The following is a 22,628-nucleotide window of genomic DNA, read 5'->3' as shown; positions in this document are numbered from 1 at the left end:
TTCTTTATTTCTGTTTCTCCTGCAGAAAACCTACATATGGAGATAATCGCATGCTATCTCTCTCTGAGGAGAATCAGCATTTGACTAATTTATGTGTAGCACTATTACACCTCTCCCTTAAGGCCTTTAATTGTATACCATGCAGAAAATGGACATTTCCTATCATATTTTTCAATTTAAATAGAAATTCACACACTGTAGTAATAGACAGTGAATGCAAAACAGACTGTTTTATGCTGGTGTGTAAAAAGGCGTGGTTGTTTCAACATAACAATTAGGCTCCTTAACAAACTCTTTTTTTTTCCCTTTTCCATTTGATATTTATCACAATTTTGATGTAATAGCAAACCATAATATTTTTCATTTGAAATAATAATTCCAGATTTCCAGATTGAAGAGCTTCAGGAGCTCTTTCAAAAAAGCTCTATTATAGAGATACAGACATTTTATTGATCTTATTTGATTTCATCTGATTTGTATGGTTCTCTTTTGCCCAGGCTTGATTCTGTAATGTTCGGTCCTTAACAGATCATAGAATCATTGAGCTTGGAAAAGACCACTTATATCATCTAGTCCAACCATCAGCCCATCACCACCATGCCCACTGACTGATGTCCCTCAGTGCCACATCTACATTTTTCTTGAACACTTCCAGTGATGATTTTCTGCCCTTTTTTTTTGGTCTAGCAGGCCAGCTGTGTCTGTTTTCAGCTGGCGTAAGATCCATGCCTTGTTTTCTAAATTTTACCTCATTAGTTAATAAACTGAAAATGTTCTGATCCAGCTGAAAGTATACGAATTGTTTCAGATAAGTGGAGATGCAGTCTTCAGTGACTACAGGCTGACAATTCAGGCTTAGAGCTGTGCGTGTGATTGAACCAGTGGTTCCATAACAATGAGTGTGTAGAACTATGATAAATTGCTTGCTTTAGTGCCACTCTGTTGCCAGCTTATGCTCTGACAATTTCTTTTTTTGTTTACTTTTCTTTGTTGCTGAATTCAATTGCTGACCAATTAAGAAAACAACCAGAGAATAGTCCTCGGTGACATGATCTCAATCTCTATGACTGTCTACAGCTTTTTATTATTATTATTTTAAAGAAAAGCAGGCTAATAAATGAAGAATTGGAAAGATGCATTAATACTTTTCAGCACAGCAATTGCCCAACTTCCTTAGTCTGTTCATTCATATGGTTGAACACAATGTTCAGTGATCTCCTTCCCACATTGGTATAACATCAGAGGATGCCCACAGCTCCTGTGGCAGAGGGGGGAACAAGAGGACCTTCCGTAGGAAAGGGGAAACTGGGGCTGGGTGATGGGAAGGGTTTTAACTCATATCTGGTGTGCTTAGCTCTGGCCTTTGGCAGCCCATTTACTCTTCTGCCAGGGGTGACCACAGCCCTAGGATAACTCAGGCTGGAGGGGACCTTGGGAGGTCCCAGCCTCATGCTCATAACATGGCAGCTTGGAGGTGACTGTGCACAGAGGAGATGGCAGGGACAATGTTTGTCAGCTAACATTGGCTTGAGAAGTGAACATCTTAAGGAGCGGAACGCACCTGAGGCTGTGAGGCTTTTGCTTTTCTGCTTCACTTGAATACCTATGAAGCCTTGGTGGCTTATCCACAAGGACAGGTGCCTTTTCTGTTCAAAGTCTCCCCTGGGTTTCACTCTGCTCCTCTTCCACTGGCATCCTCCCTCCTACTTCAGATTTTACCAATTCCTCCCATCCCGGATGGTCTAATGTACATTCTCTAAACCTCTTCTTTTTTTAAATCCCTCTATATATTGCACATCATAAAGAGCATTAACTATACATATATTCTGTTGAGCTTGTGATCTCTTGTGCATTACTAGCTATCTCTGGATAAAGAGCTTGCCACATTTGCATTATTGAAGTGGATGACAGGCTGAGCGACTGGAATCCTTACCTGGATGCATTCCTGTGCCTCCTGCCAGCCTCAGAGTTTGTGGTGTACCCAGGTTGCTATTTATCAGGCATTGTAAATGTGGGCATAAATCATATCACCTCAAATTGGATGCCAATACCAGGATTGAACTCTATGTTGTGTTTACTAGATCTCCATGGGGAGGCCAGACAAAGTAGTCAAAAAAAGAAATCACTGAGACATCAGTTCATTAAACAACAGGTCTGTACTGTTACAGTGGCTACATATGGGGTGGTCTGAGATGTGGTTTGGGAGAGCTCTGACAGCAGTAATTAATTCCTGCACTAACTCAGGTTGCTGCTGCTTCTCTCCTGCCTTTTATCCTCTCTCTTTTCAGAAACTAGTTAGCTCCGGTATTGCCAGTGTTGCCTGGCTACCAGTGTCTTCTACAGCAGAGTTTTCATTTAAATAGAAAACTATGTCAGATAGTTTGCTTTCAGTGTGGCATTTTCAGTTAGAGATTCTTTTACTGTTTTTATTCATTTGCATAGAGCTCCATCACTCTTCATGCAGTTTAAGTTTTGTCTCATTTTCTACTGGCATGATGCTGAGTTCTCATTCTAGTTATCTCTTGTTATGAACCTATTTTGATATATCTAGAGTGTATCTAGTAGTTAACAACTGATTAATTTTTCCATTGGAATGATAGAGATAATGATGCAAAGATGGTCACAAAAAGATCTATTATTTCAAGAATAAACCAATAACTTCATCCTGTAGGCAGGAACAGAGAACTTATAACAGCTTCCCACAACTTAGGTTCAACGTGTCTTTTCACAGTCCCTACTGGAACAGTGACGTTTCTAAATCTCATTCTTTGAAGTTTCTAAATCTAACATTACCAGTGCACCTCTCCCAAAGGCTTTTCTCCATCTCTTTTAGTTATTCAGCCTCTTTTGCCCCCACTTAGATGTAGATGCTCTAATGTTGCACACTGGAAGAGAGCCATCTCTTACAAGTGTCTGACAATCTTAGTGGTACATGTTCGTTCCAAACCCCTTCTTCCTTCTCTAGCACATATCCACAGTGAGCTGCTCACCAGAAATACTGTTGTGATGGCTGCTGCTGCTCACCCACTCCCTGCTGCTGGATTGGGCTGGAAGCTGCCACAGGCGAGGTGGGAAACCTGGGCAAGGGATGGAGCTGCTGAGGAAAGATGAGTTCATTTCCATTTTTGTGAACATTTCAAGTGCTCACTTCCATTTTTCCCCTTTCTCACTACAAGTCATTCTAGAAGACTGTGGGCAGCCCTCCTATATGTACTAGTTCCTCCTCCCACTTGTTCATGACATTAGTTTTTTTCAGAGGTTTTCTTCCTCTCAGTTGTATTTCTGCTCCTTTACTTATAGTCTTCTAATACACTGAAGTCTAGAGAAGCAGAAAATTATCCTTCTATGCCTTGTCTGAATCCATGGAGATAGTTGAGGGAAAAACAGGGAGTGGAACAGCAGGACTGATCAGTGCCCAAGCTTCCACATATGACTGAATCAGGGCAGTTTATGTAGTGTCTGTGTGGGAGATAGGAAGGGTGTTGCAGCTCTTCAACTACGTAAGAGCATGCTGGTTATGTCTAAAATTATACAGAATTAAGCATTGGTTGGTTGCTGGAATGGACTCCTGTCTGGTTATATCATGGTGCAGTGCAACAGCTTTGAGATATATTTATATTTGGCTCAGAGTGGCTTTTTGCTATAACACTTGATATTCTATCCAATATATATATATATAAAAGACTTTATATTTCTGTTCTAGGTAGTGCATTTATTTCTGTCTTATTCCTAAAGAGGACCATGAGGGCTGCAGATATACTGGGTAAGTGTTTGCTAATATGGACGTGTGTGGCCATATGCTTAGCAAGCTGAAGCTCTCACACAACCCCCCACTTCACACTCCCACTTCCCAAGTGAGTGTTTTGAGGCAGCTACTTACAAAATTGGGAAGAAGTGACAAAAAGAGGGAGAAGAGGGAGAATCTTCAGTGCATGTGAAACAGGCTGCGCTCCCAAATCCTCTGCGCTTATAGCCGTAACTCATTCCTTATGTGTCCGTTTGCTCAGATTTATTTTCATAGTCTGGTTTTACTTGTGAGGTTGTATTTAGCGTTATCTTTTTGAGTAAATTCTAATAAAATTAATGATATTATTGAGTTATTCATTCAAATATAAGGTTCTTTTTCTTACTGCATAGATATTGCACAAAAATTTGAGTTCAATTAAAAGTGGCAAATTCCCTTTTGGTATTAATTTTATCACTTCAAAGAGCAAGCAATCATGTTGTCAAGAGTTCTGTTGGGAAATGTGGTCTTCATTACAAAAGTATGTCATGTTTGTGTGTGTGTGTCCAAGATTTTTTACATATCAAACTGCCCTGCTTGTAATAGTGAGAGACAAACATATTTCAGGATTTGGATGTTGCACCAAACATTCTCAATATAGAGAGCACACCTGACAGGTACCTGCCATGGGGCATCTCGTGTTACTGCAGAGCTTCCAGCATCTAGGCTTGATTGTCCATACTATAACAAGTTCATCCCAGCTGTTCTCATGAATGTTTTGGAGAGACCCATTCAGAATTGTTCCAGGAATACTATATAATATCTATTTAGGTTTGAGATCCAAATTTGCCAGCTCAGCTGCTACATTCAAAATTCCCCCTCTCCCCTCAACTGATCGTGTTTCCCTTATGGCCTTATAACTGTGGGCTGTTTTAACTAGTGCTCAGCACTGATTTATTTTATTTCTGTGAGTTAGACTATGCAAGAAGGATTTAACAATGTTGCTACATTCCATAGGAATGAGCTGTACGATGGGAAATATGGTGATGTTTTTGCGAGCACATAAATATAGAACAGTGCTGCTTTTCCAAAGAAATTGTGTGTGATAGCAGTGCCAGCAAAACCCTCCGGATGTACTTTGTTTTGTATTCCTGAGCATTGTACTCCACACTGATTTGTAGTTTGCCAAGAATTTCAAAGATTGCTTGAAAAAAAAATTGATTAGCTAATATCTTCCCTAATCCAGTACAGCTTATGAGCTCAGGATCAGCTCACTTCTATCTAGATAACTCAATGAACATCTGTGTTTGTCAGCTGGCTGTCCACAAGGCAGAACTTCCAGATTTTTATTAAAAGCACAATAATGCAAGTTTGACCTTGAAAAGGGGCCCCAGCAACCCAGTGGCTGAGCAGTCTTTTGCAAATCAGACTTTTATAAAACAGTTCATAGGTCTGCAAGTGCAGCAAGGAGTGGCTGAAACACTGGCTCCCTGACAGCTTTACATAAGCACTGGACTAGAACCTATCTGTTGCACTTAATGTTTGCACGGCAGGTTTGTCAGTGATGCAGATCTCTGTGGACACAGTGACTTCAGGAGAGCAGTGTGTTCACGCTGGTTGATGATCTGTCTTAGTAACATGTTCTCCCAGGTTAGGAGAAGTTTCTGCGACCTGCACTATGAAGAATACAAAAGATCAACTCTCTTTTGCGACACACTTGGTATTAGAATCGAGCATAAATGAAAATGTGCTGCTGCACTGTGACCCTAATCCATGAGGCTTTACTTTACTTTACTTTACAGCTTTTTATTTTGTAATTCCAGAATTCTTTATGTCTTTAATAAAAATTGTACTAGATAGAACCACATACAGTCCAAATACCTAATATCTGATCAAGAAGACTTCAGTTTTCTTTTTGAAGCTGGAGAGGAAGAATCACCAATTACATGTATTAATAAGTCATTATTTCCTTTTCTTTCAAGGAGGAACTCTGGCAGTAGTAGGGACATACCTGTTGGTGACATTTGCTCCAAATGTACCCCACGAGCTCACAGCAAGACGAGTACAGAATGACTTAGTGAGCTGGCCTTTCTTGGTATATGTGGTGAGTATTTGGTTCATATTTCTGCCTAAATCAGAGAAACTGGGGTTCTTGGCCTTTGGGCAGCCATGTGAATTAGTCGCAGAAAAACTGCTGCTGCAGGTACAAGCATTGTTCTCTGTGTGGTTTTCACAGGAAAGAGAGCTCCAGTATCCAAGTTGAAAATGTGCTGAACCAAAATATGTGTTGATGCCACACTGTCTGCGTATACATGTATTAGTTACAATGCTTTTCTGGAATGTAATGAAATTGCACTTTTGAAAATAGTCCTCTGTTCTTCTGTATCACCCTGTTTTATCTACATGTTGCCCCAAAGGAGCTTTGTATGGAGCTGAAATGTAGATAGAAAGCCTATGTCACTGCCATTCAGATTCATCTGAACTGCAGTTTGAATTAAATACAAAAATGCCATTTTGGTTAAACTATCCACATTCAAACTTCAAATCCCATGCATTTTCTTTGATGTATGTAATTGGTATCAGGAACAAGACAAGAGTGAAACGAGGAATTTCTCTCTCTCTTCCTCTCTGGAAATCTGAAAAAATTTTCCTCCTGCTGAATGTAAAAATGCTTCAGAAGTGGTTACTTTTCTCTCACTTGGGTTAGATTATTAGTGCCCAGGTTTCTCTCCAGGAGGAAGCTGAGTTAGAAAACCACTGAGTAGGCAGACTGAGGGTCTTCATGCTTCATCCAGCCTGCAGATTTAAAATATATATTAACTACTCATTGAGGGTACTTACTGAGCACAGAGTACACGATAACACAAAACAAAAGTTGATCCTCTTAGCAGATTGGCTTGTGAAGGCAATGCCTAGGAGTTCTGGGGTACTCACTAAGGCCATCCTGAGCTTTGACAAGAGCTTCAGCAAGTGTGTGTAATTAGCAGAGGGAGAGGGACCCTTTAAGGAGGTAATTCAGAACAAGAAACTCAGTTGCTTGAGCACCCTCTCTTTTTCCTACTGAATACATCTTCAACCATGTGCTTCCACCTATAGGTACCAAAACAGACTGTCGTTCTAGGTACAGACTTTAACTACTGCCTCACCCTTTTGTGTAAAGAAGGTGGAAGGAGACAACCTCCATCCACCCACCGTGACACCACAAACTTCTGTGCCATATAATGTGCACATTTTCTTACAGGCTGTTGAAAAAGTGCTTTTCCCCAAGACTTCATTTCAGGAACAGTTAATAAGAACACAGCTGAATACATAGGAAGATTTTATTCTGTTCTTCTTAGGAGAAAGTATAAGGAAGTGACAGGTAACCCCTCGACTTTCTTTCCCCTCTTCTCTTTTCCCTGCCTCAGCCAGCATCCAGTTCTATAGCATTGATTGCAAGGGAGAATGGAGCAACTGCATAGCAAGTGTTCTTGATTCAACAACAACTCAAGCTTGATTTGTTCCTTCTACTCTCTAGATTCATTTGGTTTGAGCTTCTTGTGTCAAAAGAAAAGAATCAAGAGACCCAGAGGTACCAGGCTGATGTGCCTGGCATGCTGCTGGAAGTTCAAGCAAACCCTGCTGTAAATATTCTCTTTGGACAGGGAATTAGCTTGTCATATTTGTTTGTGAAATTTCTAGTGCAGGTTGGCTGCTGCTGATGTATAAAAAAGCACAGCTACAGCAGAAGTTGCCGAGTTTCCAGTATAAATATATATAGAAAGGAGGCAGTGCAGCAGTACAAAGCAGTCCAACGGTCTTTCTAAAAGTAGTCCTGAAGTATGGTCTGCTGAGGAATACAAAGCCCTCATGGTACAAAATGTTCTGTGTGGGTGATAAACCATCCCCATGTGGCTCACCACTGGCATCAGTGGAGTTCTGCAGAAATAGCCTGTGGTTCCCATGAGACAACTTCAAGCCACCTTCTGAGACTTTGCATTCATGTCTAAGCGGGAATGACTATCCTAGCTTGCTTTCTTTTTTGTATACGCACACTTTGAGTCACTGCAGAAGACATCAATTATGGATGAAGGTTTTATACTTCCCTAAACAGAAGAGTAGTGAGCAGTGGGTAGCTAATTTTTAATATCTGTAAAATCGGTTTCAAAACATTTCTGTTTTTCCTTCAAAGTGTCTAGGAGACCATTCTGGTTCGTTGATCCCTGCATAGCTGTATGTCTCAGAAAAACAACTGAGGCAGACAATGCAGTATGTTGTTCCAGGTTCTGGTAATGCTTAGAAACATAGAAAGCATCACAATTTTAAAAATGTTGATAATGTGGACCTGAGAAGACTTCAGTGCAGATCAGTTACAGTTGTAAAAATGATTGTAAACAAGTCAAGTTCCTTCAGTTCTATAAACAGAATATATTAGATTCTACATGCTTCCCATTCCTGGTTGTTGTACTTAACACAACTGCAGCTAACATCTATTGAAACTGAGCACCATTTGTGGTAATTCTCAAGACACAACCAAAGGCAACAGCCAGAACACCCCCGGGAAGGACCCCATCTGCATGAGGTCTTGTTAGGAGCCATGCACTCTGTTTGCAGTGTGACTCAGTGCAGTATCCTCCCCTTGTCTTCTGATTAAAGGGGACCTCTTGATGGTAAGAGCAGTTAGGCTGCTGGGCAGCAGGAGGTAAGAACTAATTTTTTCTATTCCATGCAAAATGCGCAAAAGGAGAGTTGTATAAACTTAAATAACAGCACAGAAAAGCAAGCATCTGCTTTCTTCCTAGGTTCAGCTGCATATAAAGGCATTTCTCTTTTCTTTTATGGTGACTGGATCTCTTAAAGCTGTCTAGGGAGTATAGAATGGATGGATACCCGAGGTACAGCTGGCTGCTTACAGCAGGCTGTCTCATGCATTTATGCATGCTCTGCACAACCAGTCCAAGCGGCTGGGATAGGCAGTGGGTGCTCAGGTTTACACCAGGACCATGGGAGCAGGAACTGCAGTGCCATGTCACATGGTGCCATGTCCCCATCCCTGTCACAACACTCTGCTTGCCCATCCTGAGCCAGTTGAGCCTTTCACCTCCTGAGCCAGCACATCATGGAAGAAATGTTCTTGCACATCTCTGGAACTTCTTTCTAGCATGAGGACCTTTCGACATGGGAGATACATACTTAGCACAGCCTTCTTCTATTCCATTAGCAATTGTACGCTGATTAAAATGAAAACAAAACAAAAAGCAAGTGAAGCAATTTGAATGCTGTTGTAACTGCAGCTGGATAATGTGATATTTCCCTCAGGCCCTGAGATGTGTTTGCTAGTGGCACAAACAGGGAAGCTGCTACCTTTACTTTTCCTCTTGAGTTCCCTCAGAACCATTGCAGTTTTCCACGGGGAGACCAAGATGAACTCACAAGTCTGCAGTTGCTAACATGTCTTCTGCTTTGTTTCCCAATTGAGACATAACCAGTGTTACACTGCTGAATGAAGCTGGGTAGGCTGCAGAGGTTCCTTACTGGGAGGCTGAGGCAAAGGCCTCATTCTACCATATGGTGTCCCAGCTTTCATCCCTGCAGGCACACTAGGGGTGTTGTTCTGGAGGGGGAGGAGAGCAGCATTCTGCAAGAGATTGCAAAGATGATTGAACAGTGATTAGTCCAGAAATGTTTTTGTCTTTTAACCAACAGCAAAATGTTCCTTTTTTTGGTAAGAAATGCTTGAATTTCTTTAAAGAATGGTGGTATAAAATTATAAAATCTGAATTTGTGTTTGCACTGTTTTGAGATGCATTGGTCTCTCAGTTGTCTTCAAGAGCCAGAGATCAATGTGAAGGTAAATCAAAAGTGAATTAAAGCATACCACATTCTTTTCATATTTTTTGCACACTAATAATCTGGGGGAGAGTGAGTGTGGTAGAAAATGTTAGTTGCTGAATGCAGTTGACAACTTCTTACTTGTGCACTTATTTTCCATGATCAGAAATTTGCAATCTTACATTGTATAACTACTGTTGCTAACTGTTCAGTTCCTTCTTTTTAAATAGCAGCAGAGCAACACCCAGATCTTCTTTATTGGAGTGCTGTGTTAAGAGTGGAGGGGCTGTATAAAATATAAAATAAAAAGGTATTGATGCAACCAAAGGAGTAGAGGCAAGGTTTTTCTTCGACTTGTTTCACTGGTAAAACAATGAAAATAATCAGATTCAATACTAATGACAATCTCATTTTCTGTCTTATTTCCTCCATTCAGTTACTTCCTCATGTGCACAAACCTCTCTTTCTCCACCCAGTCTCTCAGGCCAGGGGGCTCTCTGTACCCCTCAGAACTGAGGTCTCATCATTCTTGTTTTCAAGAGGCTTTCTGCGCTTGCGATTTCTGTTGACTTTAGCAAAGAGGGGCATTTGTGCAACTACATTATGCATGGTAGGAGAGGAATCCCCATCCTTTTGGGATGCTGTGGAAACTCAGTCACTCCTCGAAGCCATTCGGCATCACTAAGCACAGAGAAAAGCCTGGTGGTGGCTTGGGCAGCTGGAACAGCAGGGAGCTTCTGCTGAGGTGGTGATGCAATAAGACAAATGAACAGCAAGTCCATAAATTTAACAACTGTCAGATTTAACCAACTGTCAGATGAGAGAGCAAGTCTGGACCATGGGCAGTGTGAGTAAAAGTGCTTCAGCAGCTGCAGCTGTCCTGCAGTGTGGTCTGCTGGTGTGTCACTGAGCTTTTCCAGGTGAGCTCCTGACAGGTACCCTGCCATCTGAGAAACGCCACAGCAAATAAATGTTTTCTCCCTGATGATGTATGGCAGAAAGTCAGAGCAGAAAGATTGGGTTAGGTGGATTTTTATGAGCAGGGCTTGGGAGAAGGGCAAAGAGGTCAACAAGCATAATTCTGCACATCACAAGGAGTGACACTAAGAATACCATATCCAGAAGGAGAGACAGCTTTCCCCAGGTAAGTGCCTTACTCTATAAGAATTAAAAACACAGAAGTTCTGAAAAAATTATTTTCAGTAAATATACATATATTTACTGTCACCTTGAAAGTCATCCAGTGCTACCAATGAGAAAATATAGCTAGAAGTACAAAAACATGACATTTCAAAGACTTTTAATGAAGCATTTATTACACAGTTTTACAGCTCTAACTTTCTTCCCTTTTATTTCCAGATTTTAGAAATTATAATATTCTGCATTCTCCTTTATTTTTACAAAAGAAAGGCTGTGAAGCACATCATGGTTTTGTTAATGATGGTGGCAATGCTGGGTAAGAACATATTACTCACTTTGATGTTGCTGTCAGTCACTTGATAATTCCTTGTCACGCAGACTCCCCAACCAGTTTAGATTAGGGTCACTTCAAAGGGAAGGAGAATCACCGAAACATTTCACATCATTTTACTGTGGTCTTTTTGAAGAGGGAAGCCAATTACGGAATGTAGTTTCTGTGCTCATTGCTGGGACTGGTTCTCTTTAGAGAGCTCCTTATACGAATATGGTGTGTGCAACAATACTGTGAAGCTTTTTTAACCAGTGCTTTGGATCTTGGGAAAGTGAACTGTTTGAAACTTTGTTTTGTGGAGCAGAGCAGGATAGCTGAGAAACTCAACTATTTAAACTAGAGCAGTTCAAGACTGTGTAAGCATTCTGTAAGTGTATGCAGTGACACTCTGTGACTATATGGGTGTCTGTACTTCACCATCTTTCTAGAAACAAAACAAGCATTCAGCAGGTCACTGAAGTTTGCCGCCTGATTAACATTGCCACCAGAAAATAATCAATACCCAGAGAAACAAGAGAGAGCATTTAATCAGGTGGTTTTCACTGAAGTCAAACTGGAACCAGTTATGAAAAATACCAGGAGGCTGCCTTTAAAGCTCCACTGCAAGCAGGCATATATTAAGAATTTGTCACTGCTCCATCTCTTTTCTCGTCTTTGTCTTGTCAACTTGTCTATGAAACCCTGATGGTACACCATCTCCATACACACATCCACGTCAGACGCCATTCTGTCAGACTGTCCCTCTGCTGCCATCTGTCACACAGCAACAACATGTAACAGAATACTGGTGGGAAGCTTCAACCTCTACTGCCATACACCAACATCCGCCTCTGATGTCATGGGCCGAGATAATCAAATAGGAGATATTACGGTTGGAGAAGCCCTTGTATTTTCACTGTGTTCACTGGATGGATGTGCCATCCTACAGAGACAGGGCGTTTCTTATGGAGCTGGTCAGAAATGTTTTGATAAAACTGAGCTTGAATGAAGTTTGCCAGTGATGCACTGTAAAGCACATGCAGATTTATTGGCCACATTCTTCTAGACTCCTGCCTGGCTTTTCACCTAGCTGAGAAGCTCAGACTTCTTTTCCTATCTACATTTCTGGGACTGTTCCCCCACTAAATTTCCCAGCACCTTCAACATTAGGATCAGCAGCTCTGCAGAAGCCTTGAAGGATTTCCTTCTCCCTGAATGAAGCAGATATCAAAGAGTCCCAAAAGCCATCAGTCTGTTTGACTGCTCTCTTGCTTTGGAAGAGAGATTGTGAGCCTAGACAACTCCTAGCATGGAGCCTGGCAGCTCTGGAAGAACTCACTGAGCTGCCCAGTGGTTTCCAACCCCTCAATGCTCCTGGGCAATGAGAGCTTCGATGTCCTTGCCACACAGCTAAAGAACTCCTGATGGATTCCCATGCTCATCTTCCACAGTTTGGGGCAGACCCAGCAGAAAGGCTAAGTCTAGGAGAGGTGGTCCATCAGGCTGTGAAGCCTTATGTGTTTGTTTTGCTGTGGAGCCTGCCAGTCCCAACACCAGCAGTGCCAAAGGGACGTATGGGGATGCTGAGCAGCAGAAGATCTGAAAAGCCCAGGAGGCACTCACTGCAGCTTGGTGGGAAGGCTGAAATCAAGCATAAACAACAATTGCAGCTGGTGGCTGCTGAGGTTTTGGAGAACATGTGCAGCTTTAGGAAAAATGTGTCATTATTCTTGCTCTATTAAAAGAGGCACAAACAAACAAATCCTGGTTCATGGGAAATTTTGAAATTCAAACAGTTCCCTCAAGCAGGAAGTCCAGAACTTTGGCTGGCTCCAGCTCCTGAAACTGTCCTGGTGCCTGGGAGTCCCTGCAGAGCTGCACTGCTTCCTATCTGACATTTCTGCTGGGCACATGGGGATGTGAGGGAGGGCTCACAGCCGTTCCATGTATTCCCTGCCCTTGGAGTGGCTGCAGGAAAGGCAGATGAGGAATGGGGTCACCATGCCCAAAATTCTCAGGGGCAGCACACAGAAGGGAATTTCTGCCTTACCTAATATCTGCACAGATTCATTCCTGGTGGAGGGTTCACATGGATGTAAATGAAATGTAGAAAGAAAAGACAGCCTTCATGTTCTGTTGGATGGGAAAGCTACTTCCACTACAAAGAAAATGCAGAGGTGATCATGAAATCTGCAAATATTTTACTTAATGTAAATCTGCAAGTCCATTTGGTGAGACTTATCTTACCTCATGCTTATACTGGGAGTTATCATAAATTTGGGGGGAAATATTTCAGATTAAAGTGGGATTTCTGAGTTTCCTGCTCTAACAGCTGGACAGTGGCATCATTTGTCATGCTAGCTTGGAAGGGGTCATTCTATCAGAGACAGAGAAACCATTTCCTAGGGGTTTGAAACCTATTCCAGGTCTATGTTAGCTAAAAGAGCACTCCATCTTTTCAAACAAAACAAACCCAAAACAAAAATAACAGCATAGACCAAAAAATCCCTTCTGCTTATTTTTTCTGGTTGGTTAAAATATAAGGGAAAGTAATGACGCTTTTTATCAGAAACTAATTTTCAGCAATTTTTTACTTAATTGGACAATTCAAACCGCTGACTTTTACCTGGAAGTGTTCTTTTCAAAATAATAACTCTCCCAGTTGCAACACAAATCTCAGTTATTATGTGGGCTGCTTCGTGGGGGCTTTGTGTATTTTTGGCTTTTTATCATAAGCGCTAGCATGGGTCAGGATTTGACCCATCCTGCTCACTGTTACTGCTGTGTTTGGTGAACTACTCCACCTATTTCAGTTATAGAGCAGGAAGTAAAGCACTAGGTGCAAAGGTTGCTGTTAGAGGAGTGAATTCCATGATGGTGAGCAGGATCATCACAAGTGTAGACAACTCTTAAACTCCCTCTGAACTTTTGGACTTGTAAGAAAAATGCTTGCAGTCAAAACCTCAGACCCAAATCCATTCTTCTTCCCCCACCTTTCCTCCAAGCCCCTGCTCTGAACTCTTTGCACAGTGCAGCTTGCCTTGCCAATCTGAATTTTGCAGCAACAGGAGGATGAATCAGACACAGAAATCCAACACTCCCAGCTCTGGAACAGGGTGGAACTGGATCTCAGCTGGGGAGCAGTGCTCCTGACAATGAATTACCTCTCTTCGAAGGTCACCGCTGCACCCTGATTCTTCTTACCATTATCAGTTTGTTTTGAGTTTGTTGTACTTTTTCTTGCAGTCATCACAACCTCGTTGGTTTAGCTTCAATAAACCACAAGCACACTCCAAAAAGAATCCTGAAATAGCTCTTAGCTCAGCTTTCAGACCCTTTTCTAGAAGTTGGGCATTGCAAGACTTCTCCAAACTGCAGACGTATACCAAATCATCGTCTGCTGGGATCTCTTTTTTTTTGATGATGCACTGAAGATGATTTAATGGATTGAAAACACACACAATTCTCTGGTCTTAAGACTCACCCCTGACATGTAGTGCAGACCTTGTGCTCACTGCCTGGACCCTGTACACAACCTGTGGGGAGAGTTAAGTGCTTGGTGATGCGATCCCACAGATCAGCTCTGACCAGCTCCTGTCTCAGCAGAGAAATCCTGAGGGTTAGCAGTTATTTCTGGCTGCCATGTTACGTGCAGCCTGCTAGTAGGTGTGCTGGCTTCTCTGAATGGAGAAGGAGGCCTCTCATGCTTGCACAATGCAACAAGGGCTCCAGATTAACAGCTGGGCTGAATAAAGAATGTCCGGCAGATGTGGAGGCTATTTGAGCACCGCTGCCCACTGTGGAGGGCATATACTCAGCAGCAGAAAATGGATGGGGTCTTTCTTTGAACCCAGCTCAATTTCTGTCTCTTTCTCACACACTGTGCAAGATTTTATTAGTCTGTTACCTCTGCCACACTGAAAGCAGAGAGACTTTGGACAGATGCAAGGTTGCAGACATCAGTTCTGGAAGACCTGCAAAACACATCAGTAAAGCACACACACAGTTAAGGCTGCTCTTAGCTGAGACATCAACTTAGCAAATGTTTATAAATCACACATTTGGCTTTAGGTGCCCAAACTCCACCTCGGTGTCTCTCAAGGCATCAATTCCATGGCACATCTCTCGCTGATGCTCTGAGGTCACCACTGTGGGTCTTGCCCTGCTAATCCTTCCTTTTCCCTTTCAGCTTCACTGACTGTCATTGCTGTGAAGGCTGTGGCCAGCATGATAACACTCTCTGCCAAAGGGAAAATGCAGCTAACTTACCCTGTTTTCTATATCATGCTCATCTTAATGGCAACTTCTTGTGTTTTCCAGGTCAAGTAAGTGAGTTTCTCCTTATCTCCTCACCTTTGTATCAATTTATCTGTTAGTTCTCCGCAGCACTGACATGGACCCTAGATATAAGTTGCTCTTAAAGGCAGCAAATTCCTGGGAGAACCCTGACAGATGCATGAATTGTCTACAACTGATAATACTGTTTATTTAGGCTTTATTTCTCAGTTTATAATTGATTACTTAGACAGATGCTTTCTCTCACTATCACCTTAAACAAAGTTTGGCCAAATATGGTTCTTGTTTCGGCACAAGTTTTGGACTCATTACATGAAATTTATATTCCTGATACTTTTTTTTAATTACTTTCAGAAACCTTCACTGCTGAACAATCAAATGGCCACATTTACTCTCACTTTGCAGCTCTTGTCCCTAGCTCATGCTACTCATCATACTGAAGAAGAGTTTATTCCCACTTTCTCCCCACTTCTGTTACATGTGCATGCTGCTCTCTGCTGCCTTGTATGTCTGTGCTGTTTTAGGAAGTAGTTAGCTTTTGGTGAGTGGGGGACATCAGAGTTTTCCCTGCTGGCCTCAGGCCTGTTAAGTGATTGTTTTAGGCTGCCTTTGCAGATTGCTGGGGGTGGCAGCCTGGTAAAATATGACTTGGAGCTGAACAGAGAGTCCCTTCCCTTTATGCTTCAGGTGCTGATAGCATCACTCAGTAATTTCATCTAGGCTGCTGCAGTGTTTACTTGCAGGATTATTTTCTGGTAGAAGAGCCAATCCAGCTTTGCTGTGGCAGAACATACCATTTCCATGTGGAATCAGAAAGTCCACGCATTATTGTGCGGTGACCCTATGGCTGACTCCGGAACTTCGCCATGACTGATAGTGGAGTGATTTACAACCAGCTTGTCTTCACCAGGACAACAGCTCAGGGCTGTTATAAATAAATAAAATAAATAGGAAATAAAAGTCTGGTAAATAGTAAGCTGCTGAATTAACCTCTCCTTGCCAACACTTTCATTATTTCTTTTTGCTAGGTCAGAATGAAAATGTGCCCGTTTTGTTTCCTGGGCTCAGTGACTCTTCATCCTTCCTCTGTTTGGAAACATTTTCTAATGGAGACAGTGCTGTCAGTTTACCTTTTTTCATTCTCACTGTTTCTTCTCTTATTTTATTTGACTGTCATGTCAGCTCACGACAACAGCCTGGGCTGCTGCATCCTCCTGGACTCAGTGCTGGGCTCAGTATCACTATTTTAGTCCCTGTGACCAAGTTTGTTGCAAGTGGGAGAAAATAATGAGGTGTTTTCAATGACTTCAAAATCCTGACTATCCTGTGGATATGTAGAATTTCTTTATTTTTAAAGCACCATGGAGACTGTTCAACAGTTGCTAAAATAACCATGCAATTACTTTAATGGCTAAAACAGATCCAAGCTTGGATTTTTACTGTTCACATATATTGTACCACCGAAACATTTAAGTGTGGTTCTTTTTATAGGTTTTGAATACACTCTTCAGTCTTCTGATTTTTCTCTTTCAGTTTGAAATGCACCGTTCCTGTAACAGACTATCGGTGCATCCAAGAGCTCATGCTCATGATTCATCACTTTGTGGGTAAATGTTGATGGCTTTGGTCTCCTTACAAGTGGGTTAGTGCTTGGCCTTCTTTGCTTGCTGATGCAGAATGTGTGGGCTGCTCCATGGCCGGTGTCTCAGTGCTGCATGTTTGTGTGCAGTGCACACTCACGTGCTCCTGCAAATTCTTGTTGATTATTTTGATGAGGGTTTGGGCTGCCTTTCTGAGGAGCACAGCAGAGAGTTTCCAACCCAAGGAGCACAGGCCTGGAGCCACTTTCCTGGACTTCTCCAGTGGAACTGAGTGTGTCTGGGTGCGATTGCATGGGTGATAAACATGTAAATACATGCTTTAGCCAAGTTGGACTGAGCAACAGTTCTATGAGGAGTTGCATATGCATGTCCGTGCTGGAAATATATCCTTACCCAACCTGCTTAAATTAGAGCAACTTGTCCCTGGCAGCACTTCTTCCAAGAGCTGAGGCACACCATGGCCAGCAATATCCTAGCATTCCTCCCTTATCTGTGGCAGGCAATTTTTCCAGCAGTGCTTCAAAGGTCTCTTCAATGGCAGTCTATGGCCAGAAGAATCCATTCCAGCTTTCTTGCTTTGCTCTTTTTTGTTGTTGTTGTTTGCACTCTGCGAAGTCAAAACTAGTAAGTGAATTCAGTACACATACTCATCTGTCAAGGATTATTTGCTATAGTGGTAAGAAATGGTCATACTGAACTGACAGAAGCCAGCTTAACCTTACTTAAAGTGTAATGAAGCTCCTGTAGCCAAGTGGTGCAATAACACTTGTTTTCCAGGTTCTTAAATCAAGCAATGCATCTATATGAAGCAAGAGCAGTTGTGCCCATTAACTTTGTGTTCTGCACCACGAGTGCCATCATTTCAGGTTGGTTTCTAACCCTCAGTCTCTATGGAATGGTTTTCTAAACACTGAGTTTTCAGACATGACTGTCTTCAGACAGGACCACAAACCAGTCATGTTTGTCTCCTCAAAAAGATTTTCCTAAATGACAAGTGTTTATGCTCTGAAAAGTGAGCCAGTTCGCAACTTTCAAAGCAAAATAAAAAATACTGAATTCTGGCATTTCCAGAATTGATATGTACAGTTTGCTGTGCCTTACTGGCTCACTAGAATTACCTGCATTTATCTTAGCCGAATCTTGACATCAAGCAAATGCATTTCCCATGTGCACACCAACCTCCCCGTATCTGAGCTGGTAGAGTAATTTTAACAACCTGGCAAACTGCTCAAATGACAACCAGCTGTGCTTCATTGTAGTTAGTGTGTATTCAGTTTCAGAAGGTGGAATTCTAGGTTAAGTGAAGGAAATAAAATGACTCCAAAGACCTTTTAAGCATTTAGCATTTTATTCTGGGTGAGAACTCTGAACTCGGTGCTGTTAAAGAGGAACTTCAGATCTTGGAAATGGTGCAGAGTGGAAGAACATGAGCAGGGAGGACAACTAAGACGCTGTATCAGCAATGAGCCAAAATGATTGTGTTGTTATAACATTTATGACTCATTTTAGCACACACTGGGGGCTTTCCTGTCATTGCTGTGCAGGAGTTTCTCATGCAGAACTGCCATTAATGAGAAGGGGAGTTAGCTTTGTGCACAGATTGCCTCGGCACCTGCATTAGGAGGCCTACAGTTTGTGACTGAGACTTTTTCCAAAAGGGGGTTGCATTCTTGCAGCCATATGGGGAAATTGGCCTTGTGCCTCCATAAGAGATCAAGTACCTATTCAGGAATGGCTTAATGGCTTTGAGACTGGATACATTTGCATTTGCATCAGGTTAGTTAAACCAGTGTAGGACTTAGAGAATAAGCTCTGATGAATCTTGCTGGGATACTGGTGGAAAATACCTCCTCTCGTGATTTCCCCACCCCAAGCTGCAGACTTTGAATGTACAGACACACTTCAGTGGCTCTGGTTCACACTCTGGTGTTTCTAAGCAAAACTATGCTCATCAGTGATTTAAAACAAATATACTTGGCTGTGCATTAGGGCAGCTGAGATCCAGATACACATCTGGCTCTGTCATCTGCACCGCAGAGGTGCTAATTCCTGTTCGAGGGGTGACCAGAAAGAGTTAGTGATCCCTTCAGCCAGAAGGATTTGGCAAACTTGGCTGCTGGAGCCCTTAACTTGGTGCAAATACCAAGGACACAGCTAGTTATCAAAAACCTGTTCCCAATTGGAGTTAATGTGTCCACACTGTTGGAGTGGCTTAATTAAATCCATGAGGAACCTGCTAGCTGTATGCCCGTGAGTTAGACTTTGAGTTTGACCTGCACAAAAACTGTTGCTGACAGTGCAAAAAATACCCCGCATCTGTGCAGTTACAAACATAGCACATGCTCCAGCCTGATAGACTAAATCTTCTCCAGTCTTTTGCAGTATCTTGAGAAAGCCTTGATAATGGCATATGGGTATATAATATGAACCCACCACAATGTGTATTAATACCATATTTGGCATTTTTTTGCTCCACTTGAGCATGACACCGCTCCTGACCCTCCCAGCTGTAATTCATATCACTTGGAATCCAGTCAAGATCTGCAATTCTTGTTTCTGTCACATTCCAGGGGTCATATTTTATCAGGAATTCCAAAGTGCAGCTTTCCTGAGCGTGTTCATGTTTCTGTTCGGGTAAGTGTATCGACCTATAATCCGCACAAACGCTTGTACTGCATCAGTACTGCCTTGCAGAACCTCTTCTTTTCTCAGTAAGAAGAACCCGTCTTGTTATTAAAGTATTATGGAATAGTAGGATGAAAATACATTAAAGGAATGACTTAATATCTATGTTATGGGAGTTTGGAGGCCCGGTTTTGAATCCAAATATGTAAAAATGTGAGATACTTGCGAACTACTACCACAGTGGTATGAAAAGTTAGCAGCAAGTGTTCCTCCAATGCTCTCCACCAAAGATGGTGTTGTAGGGGTGCTTATACCTGTGTGAGAAATCTCCCATGGCACAGTCCACCTGCAGGTCCAGTTGCCTTTTGATGCCATTAGATGTGGGCACTTAGAGGAGTTGCTTGCCTACAAGGATCTTCCTGTGCCAAGGAAGCATGCTAAGAAGCTGTTAAAACATATTTGAAGAAGGCCCTAAGTGTTGAGAGCCAGAAATCCGATGGCTACCAGCACAGCAACAGCTTAGGGGAGAGGTGAATATTACTTAAGGATGGGCTATAGATGGTTAATAGCACTTCCCAGAACTGTGGGACCATCTTGTCCCCTTGCTGTCAAACAGCCAGGCCGACAGCTGCAGACATCTTCGTCCCCTGCAGTCAGACTGCAGTAGATGCCCAGAACTGCAGTGTTGCATGACTATGGGAAAAGTGAAAGAAAATGGAGATGAGCAAATCCAACCATGGATTTGGCAGGCAGGAGGTAGCGACTGTGTGTCCAACACAGAGTGAATAGGAGATTTGTCCAAGCGTAGCAGTTTCTCATTGCTCCTGGCTTACAGCTTGCCCCTGAGACATGCAGTCGAGTGAGAAAAACAACAGAGATGTTGATTGTCTGCAACAAGCCCGAGTTGTTGATGAAATCACAGATGCTGCAGTGCTAGCTGGGATGCTGTGTCAAGATTTGGTCAGGAACCCAAAGGTTGCGGTCTCACGCTCACAGGTATTTGATTAGGTATATGTTACTGAAAGCATCATTTTCTACAAAGCCCTTGGAAGCAATTGTAAAGCTTCAGGAGGCACAAACTAGTCTGACAGGAGCCCAGGATGAAGGTACAGAAATGCCAGCAGGAAAAGGTTCTTTAAAAACAGAGCAGCTTGTGTTTGGAAATCCTTGAACAAGAAACATGGGTAAAAGTTCTCATTCCAGACGCAGTGAACTGTTCTTAATAATACAATGCCACTGTTATTTTGCAGGTGTCTCCTATCTTTCCTCAGCGTATTTGTAATTGCAGTAAATAAAAAAGAGGAGCGTTTACAAGTTCCTTATATTGACTGTGGATGTATTCCTGGTAAGTAGGACTTTTTTTCCTGTCTGTTTAAAAATGAGATATCAGATAATGGAATGACCTAGGAGAGTTGAGTCAGAAATGTGCTCTAGTCGTATTTAATAAATATACTGTTCCCTTAATTTCTATTCCTGTTCCCAACAGATTTTTCAAATAATTTTTCAGAGTTTTTCCAAGCTATTGTTACAACCAGTCAAATGAAAACAATGATTACTGGAGCAAGGAATGTTCAAATGATGGATTGGTTGGGGGATTTGTTTTATTAAAATTCTTCACGGAGTTTTTGTTTTTCCCTTCTCTCACCCCATTTCCTTAGGACAAAAATTGACAGGCAAAATACAACCAGATTCTTACGGTTCATGCTATGGCACTTTGAATAATAAAGATGACTCGGGGAAAAGTCAAAGCTGAAAGAAGAAGGCACCTTACGTTCCACTTAACGAGAGGAATGCCACTGGAACAAGAATCCGCAGCACCTTTTCATTAGATGTACTCAAGTAGACATTGAATTCCTGCACGTTGATGAGTCATATGTTATTCAATCCTACTTAATTTATCCTCTGGCTGTCCTAAATGTGTTTTGAAGATAAAGAAAGCCTTAAGAAAAACTCAATAACCATTAATGAAACAGAATGTTCTCGAAGTATAAATGCCTCTTAGTAACAAGTAGGGATATTTTTAGACATTTAATTGCCTAGAAATGCAAATAGGCACATGACAGGATTTTTAAAATTTGTTTTTGAAAACCCCCAGATGTGCATAGATGCTTACGGACAAATATGGGAAATAAAGAGGATTTTTCTGAGAGACTTCAAAATATTCTGCTGTATATTTACTGCCTTTAAAAATCTGATCCTGCTTGTTCAAGAATCAAAATTGTAGGTATATATGCATTATGAATAATCATGTACACACATTTTTACTACGTGCAGAGGGAAAATCCAGATTATCTTTTGCTATCAGACTAATTCTCTTATCTTCAAAGGACGTAAGTGCTTATATGAGATGGGGGAAGAGAAGAGCATTTGTCATAAACCTTGGTGCACACGCATATATTTACAAGGTATCCAGCCAAGGTGGAGCTGAGCAATCAAGTGTGGCATTTTATATCCTTCCCATGTCTTGCGTACTGGGCTGGACTGCCCATAATTTAAATTAGTCTAGTCTGAGGCTTAGCCACTGTTTTTAGGAAAAGAGGGTTTTAATGAAGGAAGTGCAAAGAGAAAATGAGAGATCCAGGCTTCCTCGCTTTATATTTCAGCACCCTGAGAAAGCTCTGTATGATAGATAGAGTGTTAAAAATATTGATAAAATCTTGTGTACTACAAACCAGGGAGGAGAGGGCGGTGAAACCTTGGCACAGGCTGCCCAGAGAAGCTGTGGATGCCCCATTCCTGAGGCACTCAACGCCAGTTTGGATGGAGCCCTGGGCAGCCTGAGACGGCAGGTGGCAGCTGGGTGGGAACTGGGTGGGCCTTAATGTTCCTTCCAACCTCATTTATTCTATGATTCTGTGGTATTGCAGAAATACTCCTGAAATAGAATTAATGCAAATTTTGCACCCTTACTACAGCTATGGTAATCTTGCATGAGGAAAGCCTGTAAAACGTAGGGTCACTAGAGTCACGATAACAGCACAAATTTTCCTTCATTAAATTGTAGTTTCTCTACACTTATTTGAAGAGCTGACATCATTGGGGGACCATAGCAGTACTCAGGTCTGGGAGGTTGCGGTGTCCTCCAATCCCAGGCTCCTGGAAAGAAAAACTTCTGCTGGGC

The 22,628-nt window shown here is 42.0% G+C and overlaps 1 protein-coding gene across 1 annotated transcript in view; it reads left to right on the top strand.

Moving 5' to 3' along the window:
- Positions 1-22,260, top strand: part of NIPAL2 (NIPA like domain containing 2) — a 47,202-nt gene extending 24,942 nt beyond the window's left edge. Inside the window, exons 4-11 of the mRNA XM_003205199.4 lie at positions 3,704-3,763; positions 5,707-5,828; positions 10,895-10,991; positions 15,175-15,310; positions 17,660-17,748; positions 19,453-19,516; positions 20,758-20,852; positions 21,166-22,260. Coding sequence (XP_003205247.1) covers positions 3,704-3,763; positions 5,707-5,828; positions 10,895-10,991; positions 15,175-15,310; positions 17,660-17,748; positions 19,453-19,516; positions 20,758-20,852; positions 21,166-21,260 — 758 coding nt within the window. The 3' untranslated portion in view covers positions 21,261-22,260. The remainder of the gene's footprint in view (positions 1-3,703; positions 3,764-5,706; positions 5,829-10,894; positions 10,992-15,174; positions 15,311-17,659; positions 17,749-19,452; positions 19,517-20,757; positions 20,853-21,165) is intronic.
- The last annotated feature ends 368 nt before the right edge of the window (positions 22,261-22,628 follow it).

The sequence above is a fragment of the Meleagris gallopavo genome, chromosome 3 (assembly GCF_000146605.3).
Source record: "Meleagris gallopavo isolate NT-WF06-2002-E0010 breed Aviagen turkey brand Nicholas breeding stock chromosome 3, Turkey_5.1, whole genome shotgun sequence".
Classification (NCBI taxonomy): domain Eukaryota; kingdom Metazoa; phylum Chordata; class Aves; order Galliformes; family Phasianidae; genus Meleagris; species Meleagris gallopavo.
This window is presented reverse-complemented; position numbering and strand designations above follow the sequence as displayed.